The sequence below is a fragment of the Accipiter gentilis genome, chromosome 33 (assembly GCF_929443795.1).
Source record: "Accipiter gentilis chromosome 33, bAccGen1.1, whole genome shotgun sequence".
Lineage (NCBI taxonomy): Eukaryota > Metazoa > Chordata > Aves > Accipitriformes > Accipitridae > Astur > Astur gentilis.
The window spans coordinates 18,618,134-18,638,736 of record NC_064912.1 but is presented as its reverse complement, the minus strand read 5'-3'; the positions used below and the strand labels follow the sequence as shown (position 1 = coordinate 18,638,736).

Here is a 20,603-nt window from a genome sequence, read left to right as displayed (position 1 = left end):
TTGGACATAACCTACAAACATCTTGCAAGGAGTATTTTGGGGGCAAATATTAAACAGAGCTCAGGAGGTAAACGATATGGACAAATTAAATGGAAAACAAGGAAAGGAAAGAAATCATTTCGCAGCACTTTGGAGAGCGGGGCTCACGTCCCCAAAAATCGCATTTCTAACTGCTTCCTTCCTGCAGGGCATTACAGCCAGATCTCGTACCTCCAGCCACCTCCTGGTAGCATTGCTTGAGCAAAAGGAAAAGAGAGAAAGGAAACAGCCCGTCTTCTGTCTTTAGGCTCTAATGCACCAAGACACTCCGTTCTAAGTATATGACTGAAACCGAGCTCCACAGATCAGCCTTAGCTGGGGCAGATTTAAGAACAAACCTGGCGTTTTGCTGCATTAAGGCTTGTTAGAGGCAATACCTGATTGTCAGAAAGACCAGGATGGAAATGTTTTAACCAAGGACTTTTCCTTTACTTTCGGGGACATTTTTTGGGAGTAGTATCTGTCTGATACCTTCAAAGTCCAAGAACATTTAAAGGCATTTAGAACATTCAGTAGCCTCTAGGCAGCAGATACAGGCAGCTGCTACCACAAACCTGCTGTACCAGCCCCCAGCTTAATCACTCTTTCTCTCACATGTACAAGTCTCTAGTTTTTACAAAGAATAAGTTCAAGGCTTAGGAAGCAAATGAAAAAAAGCAACACTTGCAGAGCCCTTCTCACATTTTCCAGTGTTTGGTGTTCTCCATGCCAAGCCTGGCTCCCTCTAATTTCTCCCTGTGGTGTTCAAGCATCTCTAGGTACCACGTGTTTTTTGATACAACGTCAAAATCGACCTGTTAGCTCAGCGCTAACTAACGCTGGCAGAAGTTGGCCATGCTTACAGGTAGGCAATAAGCAGAAAAACATTTCCAAGGGCAGCCACTGTTAACTCCTGAGAAACCGCTGCCATACCCAGGGCAGGGTCTTGCCAGCCCCTCTTTGCTGAGGAGCTGAGCTCTTCACTGAGCTCCAGTTGCTGGGTGATAAAAAACGACAGGTAAGTGTTTACCCACTGTAATTCACTTTGAAGACCGGACCGCACCTCAATGTACTAAACCAGCCCAGCTTTTATGGCCCTTTTTGAAGCATCCCGAAGATGCGAGTAGAATAAGACGGCATCACAAAGAAGGGGAAAGCCTTTCTCATCCCGCTTTCAGCTCCTTGTCCAACACAACCATCTCCCTGACTTTTTATTAAACTTGCGAAGTTAGGCTGCCTGCAAAGCGGGGGCTACGTGCCAGCTGGTAACGTCATTACTCCCGGTTATCTTACAACACACCGACCACATTTCACAAGCCTGAACTAAAGAAGAAAGCCTCCAGATCCCAGGTAATTTGAAACAGCACCTGACGCCACGCTGCGTATGGGTATTTACTATTCGCACGGCGATAGCACCGAGGAGTTAGTGTCACCAGGACCCCGTCGGGCAGGATGCTGCACCAACGCAGAACGAAGCTGTGAGCCCTGCGGGTACCACATAGAATCATTTAGGTTGGAAAAGACCTTTCAGATCATTGAGTCAACCATAAACCTAACACCGCCAAGACCCCCTAAACCATGTCCCTAAGTGCCACGTCTACGTGTCTTTTAAATCCCTCACACCAGCCAGGAGCACTCGCTCCTGTGGCACATGGCTTCCTCTGTCAATTCAAGTCACTGCTATTATAAGAAGTCATTGTTCTCATTTATACATGTTTTTATATTATTCCAGCTTGGCATAAGGCTCCTAATATTGTCACGTGGCAATGTAATAATTTGGGAAACATGTAAAAGATGTGCTATAGGAAGCTCAGTGCAATAACTTGTTCCTTGTTTTCTAAATTCCAAAATTACTTGAAAAGGTTTTTTTCCTTTTAAGTTGGCAAATTTAGGAAGTTTCCTCCTAGTTCTGAGCTAGCAGAGTGTTAGCTAAAAACTTGAATTCTGCATTTATTTTGACATAAGGATTGGAGACTAATGGACAGGAGATAGGGATTTTTGAAAACATTTCTGAATCTTTCCCTTTTTATGTTCTGCTCTAATCGTTAGATAAAACTAAAAAGCACGTGTATGCGTGTTGCGGGGGACAGAAAAAAGGCTTTTAAAGTTTATTTTCTTTTCCCAATGATACAGGCAAATGTATGCTCACATGCTTACAACTCCAGGAAAAAAACAAGCACCCCCAGAAACGCCGGCTCTATTTGCACATTGGGGGTGGGTGAAGGGACTTTCAAAGCCCTGCATATCAGAAGGGAAAGGTATTCAGCAATACAAATTAAATATAAGCTAAAGGGAAGGAAACAGGTGGCTAAGTGAACTAGCAATTGCCCTTTCACCTCTGTGGCCTTGCTTTGAATCCAGCTCTAACCAGAATTATTAAATTCATACTGATGGGATGGTGGCTACAAAGACACCGGGGTTTGATCATTTGGCCAAGCTCGTGGCAGCCAGACCGTGCACACCAGCCCCTTCCAGTAATAAGAAAGCCTGGCCTGGGGAAGGGGAAAGTTGAGATCTTTGTCATATTAATTTACAGCTGACTGCGGCTCCAGGCCATTCTGCACACTCAGAAATCTCCTCGCGCTGCTGTCCGCATGAGAACTATAAAATGTTCACCCTGGATTGAATTAGCATCCGGAATGAAATATGTGCTCAATACCTTCTCCCCTACTAAGTTTGCTCCCTTTAGGGCATGGCTGAGGAGCGCAGGGGAGGATGGAGATGCAGCACCTGCTTGTACTTCGAAAACACCAACCTCCGGGGCTCCCAGGCTCTCACAATTAAGGTGCATTAAATTCACCAGCGTTTTTCACAGGGGAAGGAAAATTACATTTAGGATTTTTTTTTTTTTAATTTTAATGGTGTTCAATAAAATGCCTGGTTGTAATCACCAGAGCCACTCTGCCGTCCTGGCTCAGCCCCCATGCACTTTCCATCCACCAGCCCTGCTCTGCGTCCATGCGTTCGCGGTCACATATAAATAGCATTTCCCAAACTCAGCCGACGTGCGCCCTGGATACACCAGCGGTGTCACGGATGACTTTTGCCACTGTACTTTTATTTCATTTGTCAGCTCTAGATAAGATATCGGCTATGTGGAACAAGACCCTATTTTGCCTCCAGCATCATCGCTAGCTTTGGTAGCTTACTACAGTGTTAAAGGAAAGATGACCATGCAGTTACCTGAGCAGATCTACAAGCAACCAGAGAAAAAAATATGTATTTCCCAGCAAATTCTTAGCAAAACCCACACTGCAAAAATTCATCTTCCTGGACCCAGCTAGCAGGGCGCCGAACCAGTCCAGTTTATAAAACTCAGTAAGCCTGCTGAAAACTAGCTATTTATGACTAATAAATTCTCTTTCAAACCCAGTAGATTGTTGAATACATTTGCAAGGTTTGCCAACTGGCAGCCAGGGGACTTTGGGGGTGGAAATCAAAATCACCCCTTCACTCCCACTGAATCAATTCCAGTCTTGCTTGATTGAGTAACCTCGTAAGCCCCCTCTCTTTTCCCATCATCAAAAGAGCATCCGACAAAAGGGATTTCAGGGGAAATTAAGCCATAGAGAGGAAGTTTACGAAGAGCTTTTGATTCCTACATTTCATGAGTTTGATTAAATCGTGGCAGAAATCCCAAACCTAAGGCCATGGCACACAGTGGCACAGGGAACGTAACACAGGACTGGAAGGCAGAACCAAAGAGGGACGCGAGCCACGCCACCGCCGGCTGCATCCTCCAAAAACACCTTACTGTTCGGTTTTAGGGTACTGAAATCTGAATTTGCACTGTGGCATGCTGGGGATCACCTTCGCAAATCACAGAGAGGATGGACACGTGAAGATAATGGGTCCTCGCTTTTCTACTGTATTTTTTCAGTGAGAGGAGCACATCTGGACTCTGCTCCTCTTTATTGTATCATCCCTAGCTCCTGCTATTAGGATGAAGCTAAACACCGAGTTGTGAAGACTGCCTGGTCCCTGCTACCACTGGCAGATGCTCCACGAGCAGAATCCCCCCTGGACCCCCAGGACCTGACCCAGACCTTCTGGATCTGCAGAAGGCTCGGAGCGTGGGAACCGGGGGGGTCCATCCCAGGAGAGGCGGAGAGGAGCCCTTCCACCACGTCCACACCACAGTCCCCACGGACAATGAGCAGCACAGAAACCCACCTCCAGTCTCCCCGCTCCGCGGGTCCTCCAGCCGGCTGCCCCCGGCACAACCCAAGGCTGTCGTCCCACCTGGATGCAGCTCGGCAACCCAACGGAGACGAGGGGGAGCATCCTCCGGGGAAGGTCCACGCGGGTCTAACCTCCAGCTCCCCCAGACCTCGCGCTGGGGTCTCACCCCGTCTCTGCCCCACACGGATGGGCACCGGCCACAGTCTTTGCTCTCCAGCTTTACTTCAGACCTCTCCTTCTCTCCTTCCTGGGCTCCCTCTCCTTTCAATTGCCCTTCTCATTAGCTGATCCCCTTCGAATTAAACCGGCCTACGCCGAAATAAAATCCACAGCGTTGCCCTTGCTCCCTTCTCCCCCACTGACTCTACCAGCCCCACTTTTGTCCCTGACCCCCTTCCCCAAAATATCAAACCCAGGCACAAGCATCAGCGGGCGCATCAAGATGTACCATCACAGACAACTCCACGAGGATTTTACGCTTCGCATAAGGAGCAAAACATCTCCAACGAAGATAAACTGTTTCCTTATTTACTGGATGCCAGGAAACACGATTCAGGGACGGACCCAGGGGTGACCCACCACCCGTCGCTGTGGCTCGGTGCAGCATCTTGCTCTGCAAGCCCCCGAGCCACGCAGCTCCCGCTCCGACGCCGCTCCGAGGGAGGGAAGCGGCTGAACTCTGACACGCCAAATCCTTCCTTTTCATCTTACGCCGATCGCTCTGCCCAACTGTACCCCTTTCAGGCTGCTGTACTTTGGTGATTCAAAATGAAAAAAAAAAGCCTAAATAATTAAAATGTCATTCAAGCTCTAAGCCGATATGAGTCACTGTTACAAAAAATATCTTAAAAATTCTTTCAGGAGTGGGGGATAATTATATTCCTCCCTATCTATTGATTTTTCTCTACAATGCAGATGTCAGATTTTCCACGGTTTTTTTCTTTTTCTTTTTTTTTTTTTTTTTTTTTTTCCCTGGAGTGAGTGTCAAGGAGGAACAAAGCACTCTTTGAGACTTTTTCAGCCCAAAATTAATTCTGAAAAAAATGGTACAGACAGGCCAATAGCACGGGAAGCCGAGAAAAAGCCTGGTGACTCAAGCTATGTCTGCAAAACCCCTATTGATACCGGCTCTGGAGAGAAGGGTGGGGTACGGGGCACCAGCGTTATAAATTTAGAGTCAATTTAAAGACCTTCTTTCTGTGTCTTCACAACACAAAAGATGGGTGAAAAAGAAAAAAAACCTCAATGAAGGGCAATCCTACATTCTAGATTTTAATTTTTCTCATAATATAGATATGAAACACTCTCAGAGAAAATCCCAAACCGTGCCTTGCACCTCATGCACTCGGCGACCCGCCAGCCTCTGCTACCCACAGAAAAAGTGGTTTCAACATCTTTGAAAGCCAAACATATACCACTGTATTCTGAAGACAAACTAGCTGTAATTTAGACCCCAAGTTCACGGAAGGGGAAGGAGCTTTATAAAGCTAAAATTTAACAAAAAAAAAAAAAAAAATTAAGGACAATAGGACAGGGCTGTATGGGACAGCCGGCTATGCTGCTCCTCAATCCCACCGGACCCCGGCAGCTGAACCACTCAAATCCGAGGGACCCGACACGATGCCTTTAGACCACAACTGAAATACTAAAGCACTTCGAGTTTTCCTGCTGTAACGCACCAGGTCGCCCAGGCTGCTCCCTGCCTGCCTGCTCCAGCTTTCTTCTGCATTTGAAAGGATAAATCTTGAAAAAATTCCGGATTATATTTCAGCCTCAATAATAAATATGATGCCCAAAGGGTGTATTCACCAGAGGAAAGATGCTCGATGGGTGTGACACTACAGCAGCAATACACAGCAGCGACACAATCCTCCTGCTGGACGTGTAAAACTGCCTCCGAACTCCATGACATTGTTTTACGACATTTTTGTTCTTATATACCTCAGAGCAGACACAGTATTTATTTCCCAAGACCAGCAAGGGCTCTAGCTTTTTGAAAATAAAGTACATTTTCTACGGTCCTTTTATGCCTCAAGGTTCATGTTATGGCTATTGAAATTGTTTGCATACTTTTAAGTATTTGCATAATTTATGAGCCCAAATCTTCAACCGCAGAGTGCCCTGGAGCAGGGCTGGTCACAGACTGCACTGGTGGCGGAGGCTGGATTTGGGCTAGGCTTATCCAGACCCTCCGCGTCTCGCCCACCCTCCCGTCTCCCACCGGCGGGCTCTGCCCGATGCGCCGCAGGAAGGACGACCTGGATCGCGTGTGCTGCACAGGGGCTGTTCGATTCCTTCCTTTAAGAAATGCCACGCAGGGAAGAGACGACACAGGTATTAGGCTTTTTGGAAACTTTTTTTTCTACAACTCTGACAGCAGCAAACTAAAGGGTTTAGAAAGAGCTGTACCTGATGTTCATACAAACCTCTCATTAAATGAACAGCCGGTAATTCAAATCTTTCCTGCTCCTTCCATGAAAAGAGAGAGAAATAACGGGCTAGAATACCTCTTCCTTAGCCAGAGAATGACAAGCTTACGCTCCTCAGATGACGCTGCTGTTTAAATAACTTTATTCTGTACCTCGCGCATCGGTTCAAAGCCCCGTTCAGGTCCAAGCCTGCGCCAAGATGACGGCCCTTCCCCATCACCTGGAGAACATTAGTTCTGGTCCAGCATTGGCAGATGGTAGGACCAGGCTCCAGGTTCTCTGGAACAACCCACCTTCAGGTGAACAAACCCTACCTGCCTGGCACCCTCCCGCAGAGGCAGGGATGGGCTCCGAGACGGCCCCGGGACCCCCAGCCCCCAGGACAGGTCCCACCCGCAGAAGAAGTGAACATCCACGTTCTGCCCCAACGGGCGCAGGTCGGTCCCGTGCAAAAGCTACAGCGGAGTCACCGCGAAACGCAACCGCGAAGCATCTCAACTTGACGGGCTGGAAAACGCTTCTCTGAAAGAGAAGTCACGGGTGTTGATTTTGGGTTTTTTTCCCCCCCCAAGCTACCAGAAAGACCCTTTGAGAAGCCACCATGACTGCACCAGCATCCGATTGACTTTGAAGACAGCGCTGCAAGGAGTGGGTGAAAGGGAGTTTGAAAAGTACTTGGCATTAGCGGCTCCCTGCCTTTTACAGCCACCGAAGGAACAACAAGTCTTCCTGCCAAGGGCTATTACTAGACAAATGGAGAGAGATCAGAGGCACAAAGGAGGTTGCTAAGGAGTCAAGTGTGGGATCCCTGCAGAGAGGAGGAGGGCTGCAGCTGGGACGGCAAAGGTCAGAACATTGCAGACATCATTTTCCAAAAATTCCCATGAAGCCCCGGCGCAAGAGTCGGGAGCCTGGCCCCGCCGTGCTCGCCTATGAATAATGAGAAAGCCATAAAAGAAAGCTCCCTTTCTTCCCTCCTACCCACGCTAATGTAATAAAACAAATTAGAATAATTATTCTCAATTTCAGAGCCATAATGCCCAGGATCAGGGCACGCTTGTCACTGAAATGACAACTACATCCGTTTGATTCTTCTTCTTTTTTTTTTATATTTACAGAGATCGCCTAAATTCCAACTTTTCTTTCAGTACATCTAATGCTATTTTACTACAGGCATCCAGATTCTGTTTGCTTCAAAGTCTTCATCATTTTTTGCCAGAAAGTTCATCTCCCTTATTAGCTAATCACATCCCCACCCTTCCCAGTAACCTTTAAAATGCCACCCACGTTATGACACTTTTAACAGAATCCAAGCAAAAACAAAACAAGAAAAATGAAGAGTTTAACATGAACCACTAGTTTCTAAAATAACTCGCTGCAGTTGCTTAAAAGAAACGGTTTTTTTCTAATAGCAAGAATATAAAAAAAGAATTTTAAAAGAGATTAAATATCTAATGATATACAAATAATCTGGAAATAATTGATCCCTTCTCTCTGAAAGCACATCTCTGTGTGAAAGATGGACAATACTTACTAGGAAACAATGATGAGAATTTAGAGGAAGAATTTATTGCTAATTATTATAAATCTTTTTGCACTATTTCTTTCCCAAGACTACCACTTTAAATGATCTTTTTCTCCTGTAAAAGGGGAAACATATCTTTTGTGTAGACTTGAAATGCCAGAGGATTTAAATTATTTTCTAAGCCTCTGCCTGCCAAAAAAATGCTCCGGGACTCCTCTGTTCTGCAGCGGCTTCTTCCGAGGATGTACTTGAACAACTCGGAGATGCAGAGCTCAGACTTGCAGGAGTTCAGTCTGTAGTTACATTCAGAAAGGGAAATCCCAAAAGTGAAAGAAAAAAAAAAAAAAAAAAAAAAAGAGAAATTTTGTTTACAGAAAGTAAACCAAGAGGAAGGATCGCCAAGTCACAAATCACCACTTGAAAAGATGCACTTGGGTTTCCCTGAATTCCCCCTGTGCCCCTCAGGACCTTCCGCATGACGTACCCTGCGTGAGGAGGAGCGGGGGGAGCGACTCCTGGGAAGGGCTCTCCAACACCTGAAGATAAGGGAGAGAAGAAAACCCCATTCCCCGCATGGCCCCGGCCCCGGCTCCTGGCGTGCCACCAGGCTGGCGAGCAGGCAGAAGCCCCTGCAACAGTTTTAAGGGCATGGCACAAAGAAGATGTCAAGGACACTGCACACGCAGCAGATAATTATAATAGTATTATATAAAAATACATATAGATTCTAAATATTATTAGTATATTATTACATAACACACATATTAAAGGATCTAATTCTTGGGGCAAACCTGAGGCTTGGGCTTAAGCTGCCCAAGCTCCCGTCCCTGGGCAGGGAGCGGAGCCTGCAGGGCACGGACCCATCTGCACACAGACCCCGTGGAGTCCTCCCAACCCCAACACCTGCATCAGCCAGTGATAGATTGGCAGCTTTAAATCTGAATTTCCTTGCTTTGGGCACTTTTAAATTAAAGTGGTAATGTGCTTTAAATCCTGTTTCCCTGCTTTTTCACTACACTCTTCAATCCTTTCCTCCAGAAACTAATCAAGATGTCTCAGACTCACTTACACTCTCTGCTCCAGCCACCTTCCCTCGTAACTTATTCCATATGTTTGCGATCCTTTGCAAGACACAGCCCCACCTTAATTCCCTCTTTACTTCCAGTTTCCCAAAGTGCTATTACACCCCCAGCGCTTGAGTCCCCCCCCCACCTCCTCATTGCATCTCCAGTAGTGAGAATTACTTGCACAGAACATCACATCATCAAGCTGGCAAACGTGACCTACCCGGTCCTTCGACTAACGCGCACATCTCAGCAGTGCTCCCTGCTCATGGGGCATTGCAAACCCCTCCTGATGCGTACGGGCTCACCCGTATATACCCGTCCGTAAAGCACTGCTGCTCGCAGAGCACCAGCATCTCCACCTGGTTATGGCAATAGGAGAAGGACCCAGAGAAGAGGCGCAGGAGAGGTCGGTGCAGAGGAGCTGGGCCGGTGACTTCCACGGCGCACGGTACTGCCTGCGAGCAGAGGGGCACTGACGGGTCCTGTCCATCACAGAGGGTCCGCGACTCCTGTTGTTCCCTGGTTTTCGAAAGCGCATGTCAGTTCTCCATTTCCTTCAGACCATACTAAAAGTGTTTTCCCTCCCTTGTTGGCCAGGTCTGAAAACATCTCGCGCCAGGGACACCGGCTCCGCTCCCCGAGCAAGAGCACCCGAGAGACCAGGACCAAAGCGGGCAAATCCCAGCACCAGCCCGCTCCTGTTCAATCGTGGGGAGCAGGCATGCTGGCCTGGGACGGCCGCTCCTGGCCCGTAGCTCTGCTGCCATGAAACAGGGATGCAAGAAGAAGAGAGTGGGAATCGCGAGTCATTTAACCTTCTGGATCATCGATATTCCCACCGACACCTCCCTTGCTCAGAGCGTGCGTTGGGATGGGATCCGTATTATCAGCACAGCAACCACCAGCCCTCAGCTGTGTGTAATACAGAGAACTGCCAGGCTCCACGTTTGTGTCCTACAAAGAGAAAGGTGGGAAGGAAGAGGCACAGGAGATGGCTTTAAATGGAGGTGATGAAAAGCCACATAAATTGAAGCACACCATCACTGTTGAGCCCTTCCAGAGGGACCACCAACTCCCGACAGCATCACGGTGGCCGTGTGCCTTGTGCAAGCAACAAACACTCGCGTTTGCTCTGGTGCAAGAAAACTCAATCTCAGCTCTTGCTTCTCGTTGGCCTCAAGTCCAACCTGACCTAAAAGGCATTTCATGTGCCTCATGTTTTACAGGAGGAACACCAGCCGTAAACGGATAATGACATTTCCATGCTGCATTTAGCACCAGCCTTCCAAATGCCAGCTGCACAGTTGCAGCCGCACAGAGCTGCAGTAAAACAGCAGCAGCTCACGCTTCCAGGCAGGGTGCCCTCGCACGACTTTCCCCGCTAACTTCATCTGCGGCATCAATTTAGGCTGTGCACGGCTGATACGCACTCATTAAAAACCTACACGCATACTCTGAATATCTCCAAACCTGAAATAACATGGAGCAAATAACACGTGCAAACGCTATCATGCACCCCCCCTAAATACCACTCATGTCTCCTCCACTCAAAGCTGCCTGCTATTTAACGCTCTCCCCAGTTAAGCCAAAGATGTAATGACGCGAGGACAGATCTTGGCATGGAGCTGGGCAGGCCTGAACACGGCTGTGCATGATTTTGGCAGCACCAGGCTCGACAAACCTGCCCAAGCGGGAAGGGGCCCCGGCACCTTGCTGGGACTGGCACGGCATCCTCGGCCAGACAGGGCTCCCACATCCTTGTTCCTGCTCTGCCTGCGCTCATCCCAGTTTCTCCTCTGGCTCAGTTTGGGACCCATTTCCCCATCCCAGTCCCTAAGTCATATTTTCTGTCCTCAGCAGCAGCAGGGCGGATTTTATAGGGGACTCGCTGCTTGCTTTGCTTTTTGACCTGGTAAGTCCTTGACCTGTCCCATCATTACCACCTTACTTCACCAGCTCGTGTTGGAAGAGGCAATACTATGCCAAGAGTTAGACCTGAACTCATTATGCACCTGTTTATCTCTGCTTTATCAACAGAAAGATGTGCTGATAGGAGGGAAGAGCCGCACATTTAACTGCCTCTTCTCAAAAAACCCCCTCTGGTGTGAGACTGGAGGAGCTGTGTGTAACAAGCAGAGGCAACGCTTGGGAATAATCGGTGGGGAAATCATAAAAGTCACGTCTACGGTCAAAAGCATCAGCCTTTGCAAGTCAAGGTTCAGCTTGATGCATGCCAAGATGCAGCCTGAGCTCCTCCGCAGCACAGTGTGGCATCACACCGCAAGCCAGACGGGGCTGTTAAAGCTCGTGCAACACAGTAAAACCCCACGGCAGAGAAATCAGGAGATGCCCCCGACACCCAGCACTGCTACCGCTTACCCACCCACGCTGGCTGCAGGGGGCTCAAGGATGAACCTTGTCTAGGGTTCTTCCCAAAACCCAGGAAAATCACGTTCCCATACTCCTATCCCTTTCCACGTGTTTTTTCAGTTACTAAGTTTTATCAGTGTTACTATAGTTACACACACAGGTGTTGACGAAAATCAAATTCTCACATTTCTGAGCAAGTATGCACACAATGTTTCTTAGACACTCAGCTAATGAAGAAACAGAAACTATATTTTATGGTTTACGTATGCAATCACTAACGACTTTCAGGATCTACTATGAAGTTTCAGCAACACGGTGTTAGCAATTCATCAGCTCACAGCTACTCCCCAGCCTGCCCCCAAACACAACTGGGGCAGGTATTTGGACTCCCCCACCACAGGGTTTTGCCTGCAGCAGGTAATTACACGTAATATATGAACTCGACAAAGTTGTCATCTACTTTCAAGTCTTTTGCAAAAAAAGAATGGGACTAACATTTGCTGTATGAGGTATTAGCCACAAATTGTATTTTCTGATAAAGGAGAGCTAACGAGCAATGTTGCTGCCTATCACAAAAAACCACTCCAAAAGCAAACCAGAAACTTGCCCATCTCCGAGGTAAAGCCCATGGCCTCACCTAGTGCAGCACACGATCATAGCCCAGGTCATTAAACCAGAAACTCCCCCCAACAGCCCGGCCAGAGCACGAAGCCCAGACAGCACAAATGGGACTTGGCTTTGAAAAACTACAAGACGCAGGGGAGATGCTGCTCCACCGAACCAGGGAAGCACGGCTACTCCTCCGATGAGTCTCATTACTGGGGATCAGGTGATGATAAAAATCTGCACCTTGACTAAATGGCTGCCAGGAGCCAAGAGCCCCACAGGACCCCCCAACCTGCAGCGAGGGGCTCAGAGAAGAGGCTGACCCAGACTGGGGAGCTGGGCCAGCAGCACGCAGACAGCCCCACCGTCCTCAAACCCATCAAATGCACCGAGTCCAACAACAGCTCTACAGGGAACGGAGCAGCTGGAAAACAAACTCTGTCCGCTGAAAAATATATATATACTTGAGAGAGGGCCGAAGCTTTGAGAGTGCAGCATCGTGCCTTCGATGCCTCCCCAGGTAGTTGCAGATGTCAAAACACCTAATTACCACCCAGCAACGCTGCTGAGCAAAGTACCTTACTGACAGCACGGGCTGCTCCTTTCGGCAAGTCACAGTGGTTTGGTTGACGTCCTTGGTTAACGCCTGACGGGCTGAGCGTACACCTTGGCTTACCCACCTCTTGATTCTTCTGGAAACACAAACCAATGCTTTGCATCTTCCAAGCTTCAAGAAATCAGAGTGACAGAGAGTCGCAAGCAAACCGACAAAGACATCAAGTCACCGAGCACTTCTGAGGCAAATCAGCCCCGTAAATGTCTGTTTGCATCACTTATTTCCTAACAAGCTGCTCACTCGCACAAAGGGACTGCTATTCTGTTGCCTCTGCATGTTCCTAAGAAGCATCCGTCTTTACATCCTGCACTAATGGATTATTAGGAACATCAAACATATAGATTGAATCACGTAATTATGCCTTTTAAAAAGTCAGCAATATTTGAGATCAGCCCAGCACTTGCTGCCAATCAAACCCCAGAAGCAGAGCCTGCCTGTGCTCCTCACCTCCTGCAAGTACGCAGCCAGGATTATTTTACTTCTCGTATGCTGTATCCCCCCTAAGCAAGCCCAGCCAGCCCCCAGGGAAGGCATGCACAATAAAGCAAGATCTGGACACGATTTTTGGGGGGAGGATTAGTCAGGAAACAGCAAGGCTCCCATACACCAGTCTGGAGCCGGACAACAGTGCTCGCATGCTTCAGCGGCAAACACCTGGTTAAGACTGAGAGAGGAGGAACGAGGACCACGCTGGGGATGTGTCAGGAGCAAAATTCACCTCCTAAGCAGGGCGGAGATTAACAGGGAGACACAAAAGAAAAGGCAGCAGCAAAGCAGGGGAGCAGGCGCAGCGCGTCCGTGACCTTCATGTGCTGCTCAGACAACTTCCACCAGCTCCGGGGACTTCTATGGTTTACGTGGTGGAAAGTATAAAGACATATCACTGCTCCAATGCTCCTTCACTAGGAGGTTGTAAACAAGCGCGTGGGGTGATAGGATATGGGAAGCTTTTGAGATGATGATTAATGTGCTCTGGGGAGACCGATAGCAACAATCATGCCAAGTCTGGTTAGGAAATAATGTCCTCTAGGTCCAGCCTCCCTTCTTTACAGTCAGGTTTATTTTGTAGCCAGCAGCTTACTGGGCTTGATCTTCTGTTCCTTCACAGGCTGATACAAGAGGGGCTGCAACGGGCATCGGCACATCAGCATTCCTTTTGGTAGGAATTCCTAGTGCTTCAATGCAAAGTCTCTGGTTGCTAGAGCTCCACGTGGAAAAAGTTCCCAAATATGGTATGCTGAATAGAAAAAAAGGGGCTGACAAGTGAAATCGACCCCCAAGTACTGTTCATGATTCAGGAAGCTGCTGCAGAAGAGCTATGGGACAAGAACCTGAAGTCTTCACTAGGAGCCATCACATTGCAAAAGAGAGACAAGCTTGCCCATCTCGGGTGTGTTTCAAATCCGCACATGGCACCGCTCACCTAACATCCAGCACAAGGTGAGAAAAACCAAGCTGACCCAAGGGAATGCCGTTTGCCTGGAGGATGCTGTTTTCCAAGGAAAGCCTCACCCCAACCAGCTAGAAGGGTCCCCAGAGAACCACGCCGGACAGTCGAACTTTCTGTGCAAGATATCATCATTGCCAATCCTACCCCTAGGATAAACTTCCTTCAGTCCACATTTGTGCACATGCTTCAGCTCCTGCCCAGATGAGGGAAGAAATCAAAGATGGCCTGTGAGCAGGTGCATCTGCGCTCCAGGAGGATACTTCGGTTTCACGCATTAAACTCGCTTCCCGGTGCCTGCAAGCATCATTAGCCCGGCCGAGAAGGAAACGTACATGTGTTTGGGCCCCAAAACATTAAAGATACCATCAATCACCGATTTCCACTTGCTTGTATAGATCCCCATTTAATGACCTTTCCATGTTTTCCTCTCCCATGCCTGTTACTTATACATCAGTAACCCAGACAGACAAGGGCCTCGAGGGGCGGCATCTCTTCTGCAGAGGGCTCTCCCTAAAATAACAGGAGAGTTATTACTCTCCAGATAAAACCAAGAAGCAGCAGAGATAACAGTAACAAAGATGTCTGGTGAGCACGGTTTTCCTTTATATCCAATCTGTCCCATAATTCCGAATATATATTATAAATAAGCAGGAACAGAGCAAAGCTCAGTCAGACTCCCATTTTAAAAGGAAAGCAGGATGCAAACTTGATAATCATCACATAACTTGTTAAGAAAATTAGCTGTGTTTCCCTACATGTGGTGTCATGGACTGTCAATTCTTTCTATAATCAGCATCACAACTGAGAAGCAGCATTTCAGAAGCTGAGAAGCATCACGACCATAGGAGCCAGCCTCCACCCACTGAGGACAAAGGGGTTATACCAACATTTGGTGAAAATGTCATAGGTGATAAATGGCCCAAATAATACATTCACAATGAGGTTCCTGAGAAAAAAACAAACAAGCAAAAAAACCCACCCCACGAAAACCAGAACCTCCCACCCACAACCATGTCCCCCCCAAGCACTGCAGTCAAAGCGAAGTCTAACTTGCATTTAAGGTAACTTGCATCTTGGACTTCACCAGATCAGAGGATTAACAGGTCACCTCATGGGATCTAATCCGGCAAGACAGGGAACACTCTCAGCTCCTCTCGAATCACTGCACAGGGGTCCTGCAGAGGCTGGGACCCCTCGGGTCACTCACACGGGTCCCCGTGACTGTCGTTAAAGGCCAGCCAGCGCTGTGTTACTGCACTCACTAATCTTTAACAACTTAGACCTTTGCTGCCCTCAAAAAATATAATGAAGAAACCACACAGGCCAGCTACTAAAGTGCTTATCATTCTGAGCTTAAAGGAGAGGACAGGAAATTTAATTTGTAATAAAACGTGGATGGATATTCCTGGCAGGTTAGCAGCCTTCAACTGGGTTCCCTAAACAGTTGCTTAAAAGACTTGAAAACTAGTGTGAAAACCATGCCTCAATAGTGGGTGGTGTGTTAAGTTTTAAGCACTGCATTAAATTTGCAGAAATCCTTCCTCAGGCAGAGAGCAGCTGCCCTTGGGACTGTGACCTCCCGCAGCCACCCCGCGGCTCAGGGACACGTGGCTCCAGCCAGCTCGAGGGTAGATGTGACGGGGACCCTCTCCAGCCAACTTCGAAAGATCTCAGTTTTAACCAAGTCAACGTGATGTCCAAATGAGATACGGGAAAGCATTAAGAACAACAGACACTTTCTCACAAAAATTTAATACCAAAACCACCCTCACTTTCTCATCCGAAAACCAGAAACATTCTCACTAGACCAGTAACATGCCCTTAATACCTGTTGGATCAACTGCACGGAGACCCACATCTCATCATCTGTGATGTTCACGTGGACTGCAAATTACCGTCCCCAAGGAGCTCTGCAGGGAGCCAGCAGCAAGTCAACCGGCCGCCTCGTGCCGAAGTGTCACTGAGCAGTAAGTACCATCACAGACCCGTCTCTGACACCATGAAGACGGTGCCTCTGTGCCCCAGGAGCCTGCAGTGGTGCCAGTCCTGAAGGACCCCGACTGCTTCTCCAGGCTATGGACTCTTGATGCTGCAGCAGAGCCCACACACAGATTTACAAAGAGTCTGTTGGTTTAAGGCAGGCCATTTTCAAGGATTAGTTTCCCTTACTCTCCCCCAAAACCATACACTGCACTTCACTTGGCTACCACACTTCCCTTCCGACATTGCTTTTCCATAAACAGCACCAAGCTCCGCAGACGCTCCAACTTCAATTCCTTTCCTACCAGCAGTTTTGCTAAGACCCGTTCCAGCTTTTTTTCTAATAGCAACTTCCCATCTGTCCCAGGAAAAGACTCCAGGAAACAGACTGCAAGAGTCTAAGTAATTCTGCACTTACCTACCTAATCACAACAGCTTGTTTGCCGTGAGTGTCCTGACATTGTGTGTTTGGCCCAGCATGGAGATCTTCCCATTAGCTCCATCTCCCGCTCTCATCCTGGGGACTGTCAAACAAGACCCTCTCTCTACAAGTTGGGCTTCCTAAAAGACTGGATTTCTATCATTTAAAGTAAAGTTGCAATTACAGATGCATCCAGTAGCCTCCATGCCAGCGTATGGCAGGAGCAGTGTGGCAGGATGCCAGAAACCGTACCATTCACCTAACTCCAACCTAAAGCCTTATTGCATTTTAAAAGCATTACAAAGATGACTTTGTTCCATAAACCCTCACTGAATATTTTCAACCAGCAGTTGCATTAAAATCTATGGGATTATCTACACACGCAGATATCGTATATCTGCATAGAAAGCTGTGCTGGAGTGGACCTTCAGGAGTCATTTTACCCATCTGCATCGCCCCGCAGCAGGACCAGATTTGTTTAATTAATAATGAGCAAGAATTGAAGCTTTAGGAAGCTGAGCAAAATCTGGCAATGCTACACAATAGCTATGGCAAAGAAATGAATGCAACATCAAAGAGCGGGTTTTGAAATACCAGTTCCACAACACACACGAAAAAGCAAAACTTTCTGCTCTTTCAAGCTGAACTTGCTGAATTGTCATGGGCTGGGAAGCCGTCCTTCGAGGCAACAAGCGTACAGCATGCATTTTCCAAGAATATCTACTGCAATAACACGTTTGCCACTAACAAAGTTGTCTTGAAAACATCAACTTGTGTTAACTAAGGTTAACACAAAAGAAGTTTGTCTTTATTGTATTTTTTAAGAGCAGAAGGATAATGAAAGCTTATCGGGGTCAACTACGGATTCAAGCACTGTAAGAGCTGGGGTGAGAAAAGGATTTTAGAGGAAATGGATACAGGAATGTCCCTCCCGCCTGCAATCTCTTCCTACAGTGATGATCCTTAGCTTAAAGTTTTGGGATATTTTGAAATGTCCAAAATGCGGATCCAGATGACAGGGTAACACCCCTGCCACGCCTTTATTTTAACAAGGATGTGTCAGTTCCTGATGGATTCTTTTACAAGCTACTTGGGAATTTCCACTGGCACCGGGACAGTAATGCAGCAATTGTTCTCTCTGAAAACACGGAGCAGAGAATGACATTTCAGTAAAGCACACACAAAGAAAAAATAACTCAGGGTAAAGCTCCTGGTTCCTGGGAATTACCCACTGGATTCCCATCTTATCGTTAAGCCACAATGCCCAAGTCTCAAACTTCACTCTTGTTCCTTTTCAAGAGCCAATCACAAGAGCAGCACCAACATATCAACACAGATATTCTTACTCCTATGTTTGCCCTCCTTAAAATAAACACTAATAGTAAGTGGAAGGATTCTGTGAACCAGAGCACAAAGCATTTCCTGCTACATGCTTCTTCCTTGCAACCAGAAAAATTCCTACACCAGAGGACTCCAATGTGTTGGACCAGGGGGAAGTTTTCTGCTAGGATGAGACACTCCTTTTGCCGTCACCTCAAAATGCACAAAAACGTGAAGTCCCACTTACTGCTCCAAGCATGATCCTGAAAATCAGCCAGCGGAAGCCCCAGATGACAATGCTGGAAGGAGCAGTATGCCGGGGCAGGCGGGAGAGGGTCCAGAGCGGGCAGAGGAATATCCCCAGGAACCCCGTTTCCAGGAGCTGTGATTCCCATCCTGTAGTGCCAACATGTGAGAAATGAAAAAGAAAATAGTTATTGTACAAGTCCTATAAGTTATCCTTTCTCAAATTTTGAACACCCAAGAAGAAAAAGAAACCTGTAATGCTTTTTAAGTTTAACTTGGGGGAACTTAGGTGCCAACTCTGTCCTAATACACACATCACACACACTGGGAATTCAGATGCTTTAAGCTACAGTGTGAATGACGGGCAGCTACATTTGGTGCATTGGGTTGTGTTGTTCTTCTCCAAGCGCACGCATTGAGAATTTTGTTGTTTACGTGGTTATTTTACTCAGCACGAAGCAAGAGAAAAAATAAGAACTTCTATGAAGCAAAGGAAAATGTGATTTAAGTGCCCTGGGAATTGGCAAGGTGACTCATGCACACAACTGATCACCGCCGCTACTGATTCCTGCGGACCATGGACTGACCGAGTGACTGGCACCAGTCCCACTGACTTTACTGGATTCGTGCCAAAATGGGGCAGTCTTTATCTTCAAAAGACAATGATTAAAATCACATTAAGTCTTATTCATCATCAACATTAACGTGCAACCAGAAGCTTTGAATTTTTAATCGTAAAGAAAAATCATAATGAAAAAAGTCCAAATCATCCATCAAGCCAGTTTTACACATTGCTGGATTCGGCAAAACCACTCTAGACTGAACACCAGTAGAGCTCAGACCAGAGCACAGCCTTGTAACCACACAGTGAACCTGTTACCTGCAATATCAGACGCTTTGGAGAAGGCAGACGATAACCTACTTCATGCAAATTTGCATTTTGCATTTTCTTTTTCCAGCACAGCACAGAGTATAAATATTGAAATGATCATTCTGGAAGAGCCAGAAGACAGCAGTTCTGTTTTGACAGGTGAAGTCCAACCTCCATTACTTAAGTAACAATGTACTGATGCCAAAATAAAATTACTCCAACTTTGTCCTACCTCCAATTACACACTCTTATTTTCAAGTATTTCTGTGCGATACAATTGCACTCTGAAGTAATTTTAAAAAAAAAATTAACAAAACCCCCAAGACACTAAATGGCACACTAGCAGGGACAATTCTTGAAAACTCAGCAACCTCACTGGAGCCATTTAAGATGCTGGTTTTCCCATCTACGTGTCTACTTAAATTAAACCACACAGTGACCATGGGTCACTCGTAGCCATGTTCCTTCCCAAGAGTCCCCCAGGCACTTTACCAGTTCTTAAATGGCAGTGACAAAAGTTTGGTCCATTAACACCTCCCTTCACCCAGCCCAAACAGGCAGAGAAACCCCTACTAAAGGCATTAATTTCTTCCAGCTCCAGCCTGAGACACCTGATTGCAAACCAGGTTGAGATTTTTCAAACTTGTGATTTGATGTTGTCACACAAGCAAAACTATGATAAATTTGCTTTAAGATATTTTAAGTAGCACTCATGCAATCTCCTTTTCTTGTCTTAATATGCACGAGGTCCCTTAAATCAAAATGCAGGGTTTTTTCCTCAAAAAGATTATTATATGTCAAACAGCTATTAAAGAATCCCCATTCTCCCTCCATACATCCTGTGGTTTCTAGAACAGCCACCCCAAGTGCCAAAATTAGCGCTTCTGAGAGAAGCAAAGTATATTGTTATAAAAGCAGCTGCACCAGGAAAGCAATGGCTAATACAAAATGTGAAAGGTTAATTGTTACTAAACCCAGCCACAAATAGCAGTTATGGGTCTAACTGGCACCAAAATGGTAGTATATCTCCTTCATTTCTGCCTGCACAAGAATCCCACTGTTATCAGCGTTTTCATATGTTAATCACTGTGTTCCCCTGCAGACGTATAGGATGCACGCTGGATGGCTGAGCAGGAAGGCGGACGCCTCTACATCTCCAAACGGCCTTTAGATCCCTACGTATGCATTTCCCTTCGAGAGCAGCTTTGCCTCTCACCAAGCAGCACGCAGTGACCTTTTTTTCTTTCATTTTATTTTTAAACCAAACTCCTAGGGAGGCGTTTGCGTGCACGGAGGGAAGGGGCACGAAAGGATCGCGCGATCCTGCGTGACACATTTCTTGTGCGTTAAATGGATTATATGAGCACGCATCCAGCACACGGGGACGCGTGCACGAGCACGCGTGTGCCCGAAGCGATGCCGAAGCCTTCCCGGTATGCGCTGGCCTCCGAGGATCACGAGTTCAGCCTGCACCTGTGCTTCTTGTTCCAAAGCGACAAGTT

At 47.1% G+C, this 20,603-nt stretch overlaps 1 protein-coding gene across 4 annotated transcripts in view; it reads right to left on the bottom strand.

The window, feature by feature from the left end:
- LMF1 (lipase maturation factor 1) overlaps positions 1-20,603 on the bottom strand; it is a 204,697-nt gene that overhangs the window by 126,050 nt on the left and 58,044 nt on the right. For all 4 annotated transcript variants that reach the window (XM_049791579.1, XM_049791578.1, XM_049791577.1 and 1 more), the window contains one exon: positions 18,232-18,380. In XM_049791579.1, the coding sequence (XP_049647536.1) occupies positions 18,232-18,380 (149 nt within the window). The remainder of the gene's footprint in view (positions 1-18,231; positions 18,381-20,603) is intronic.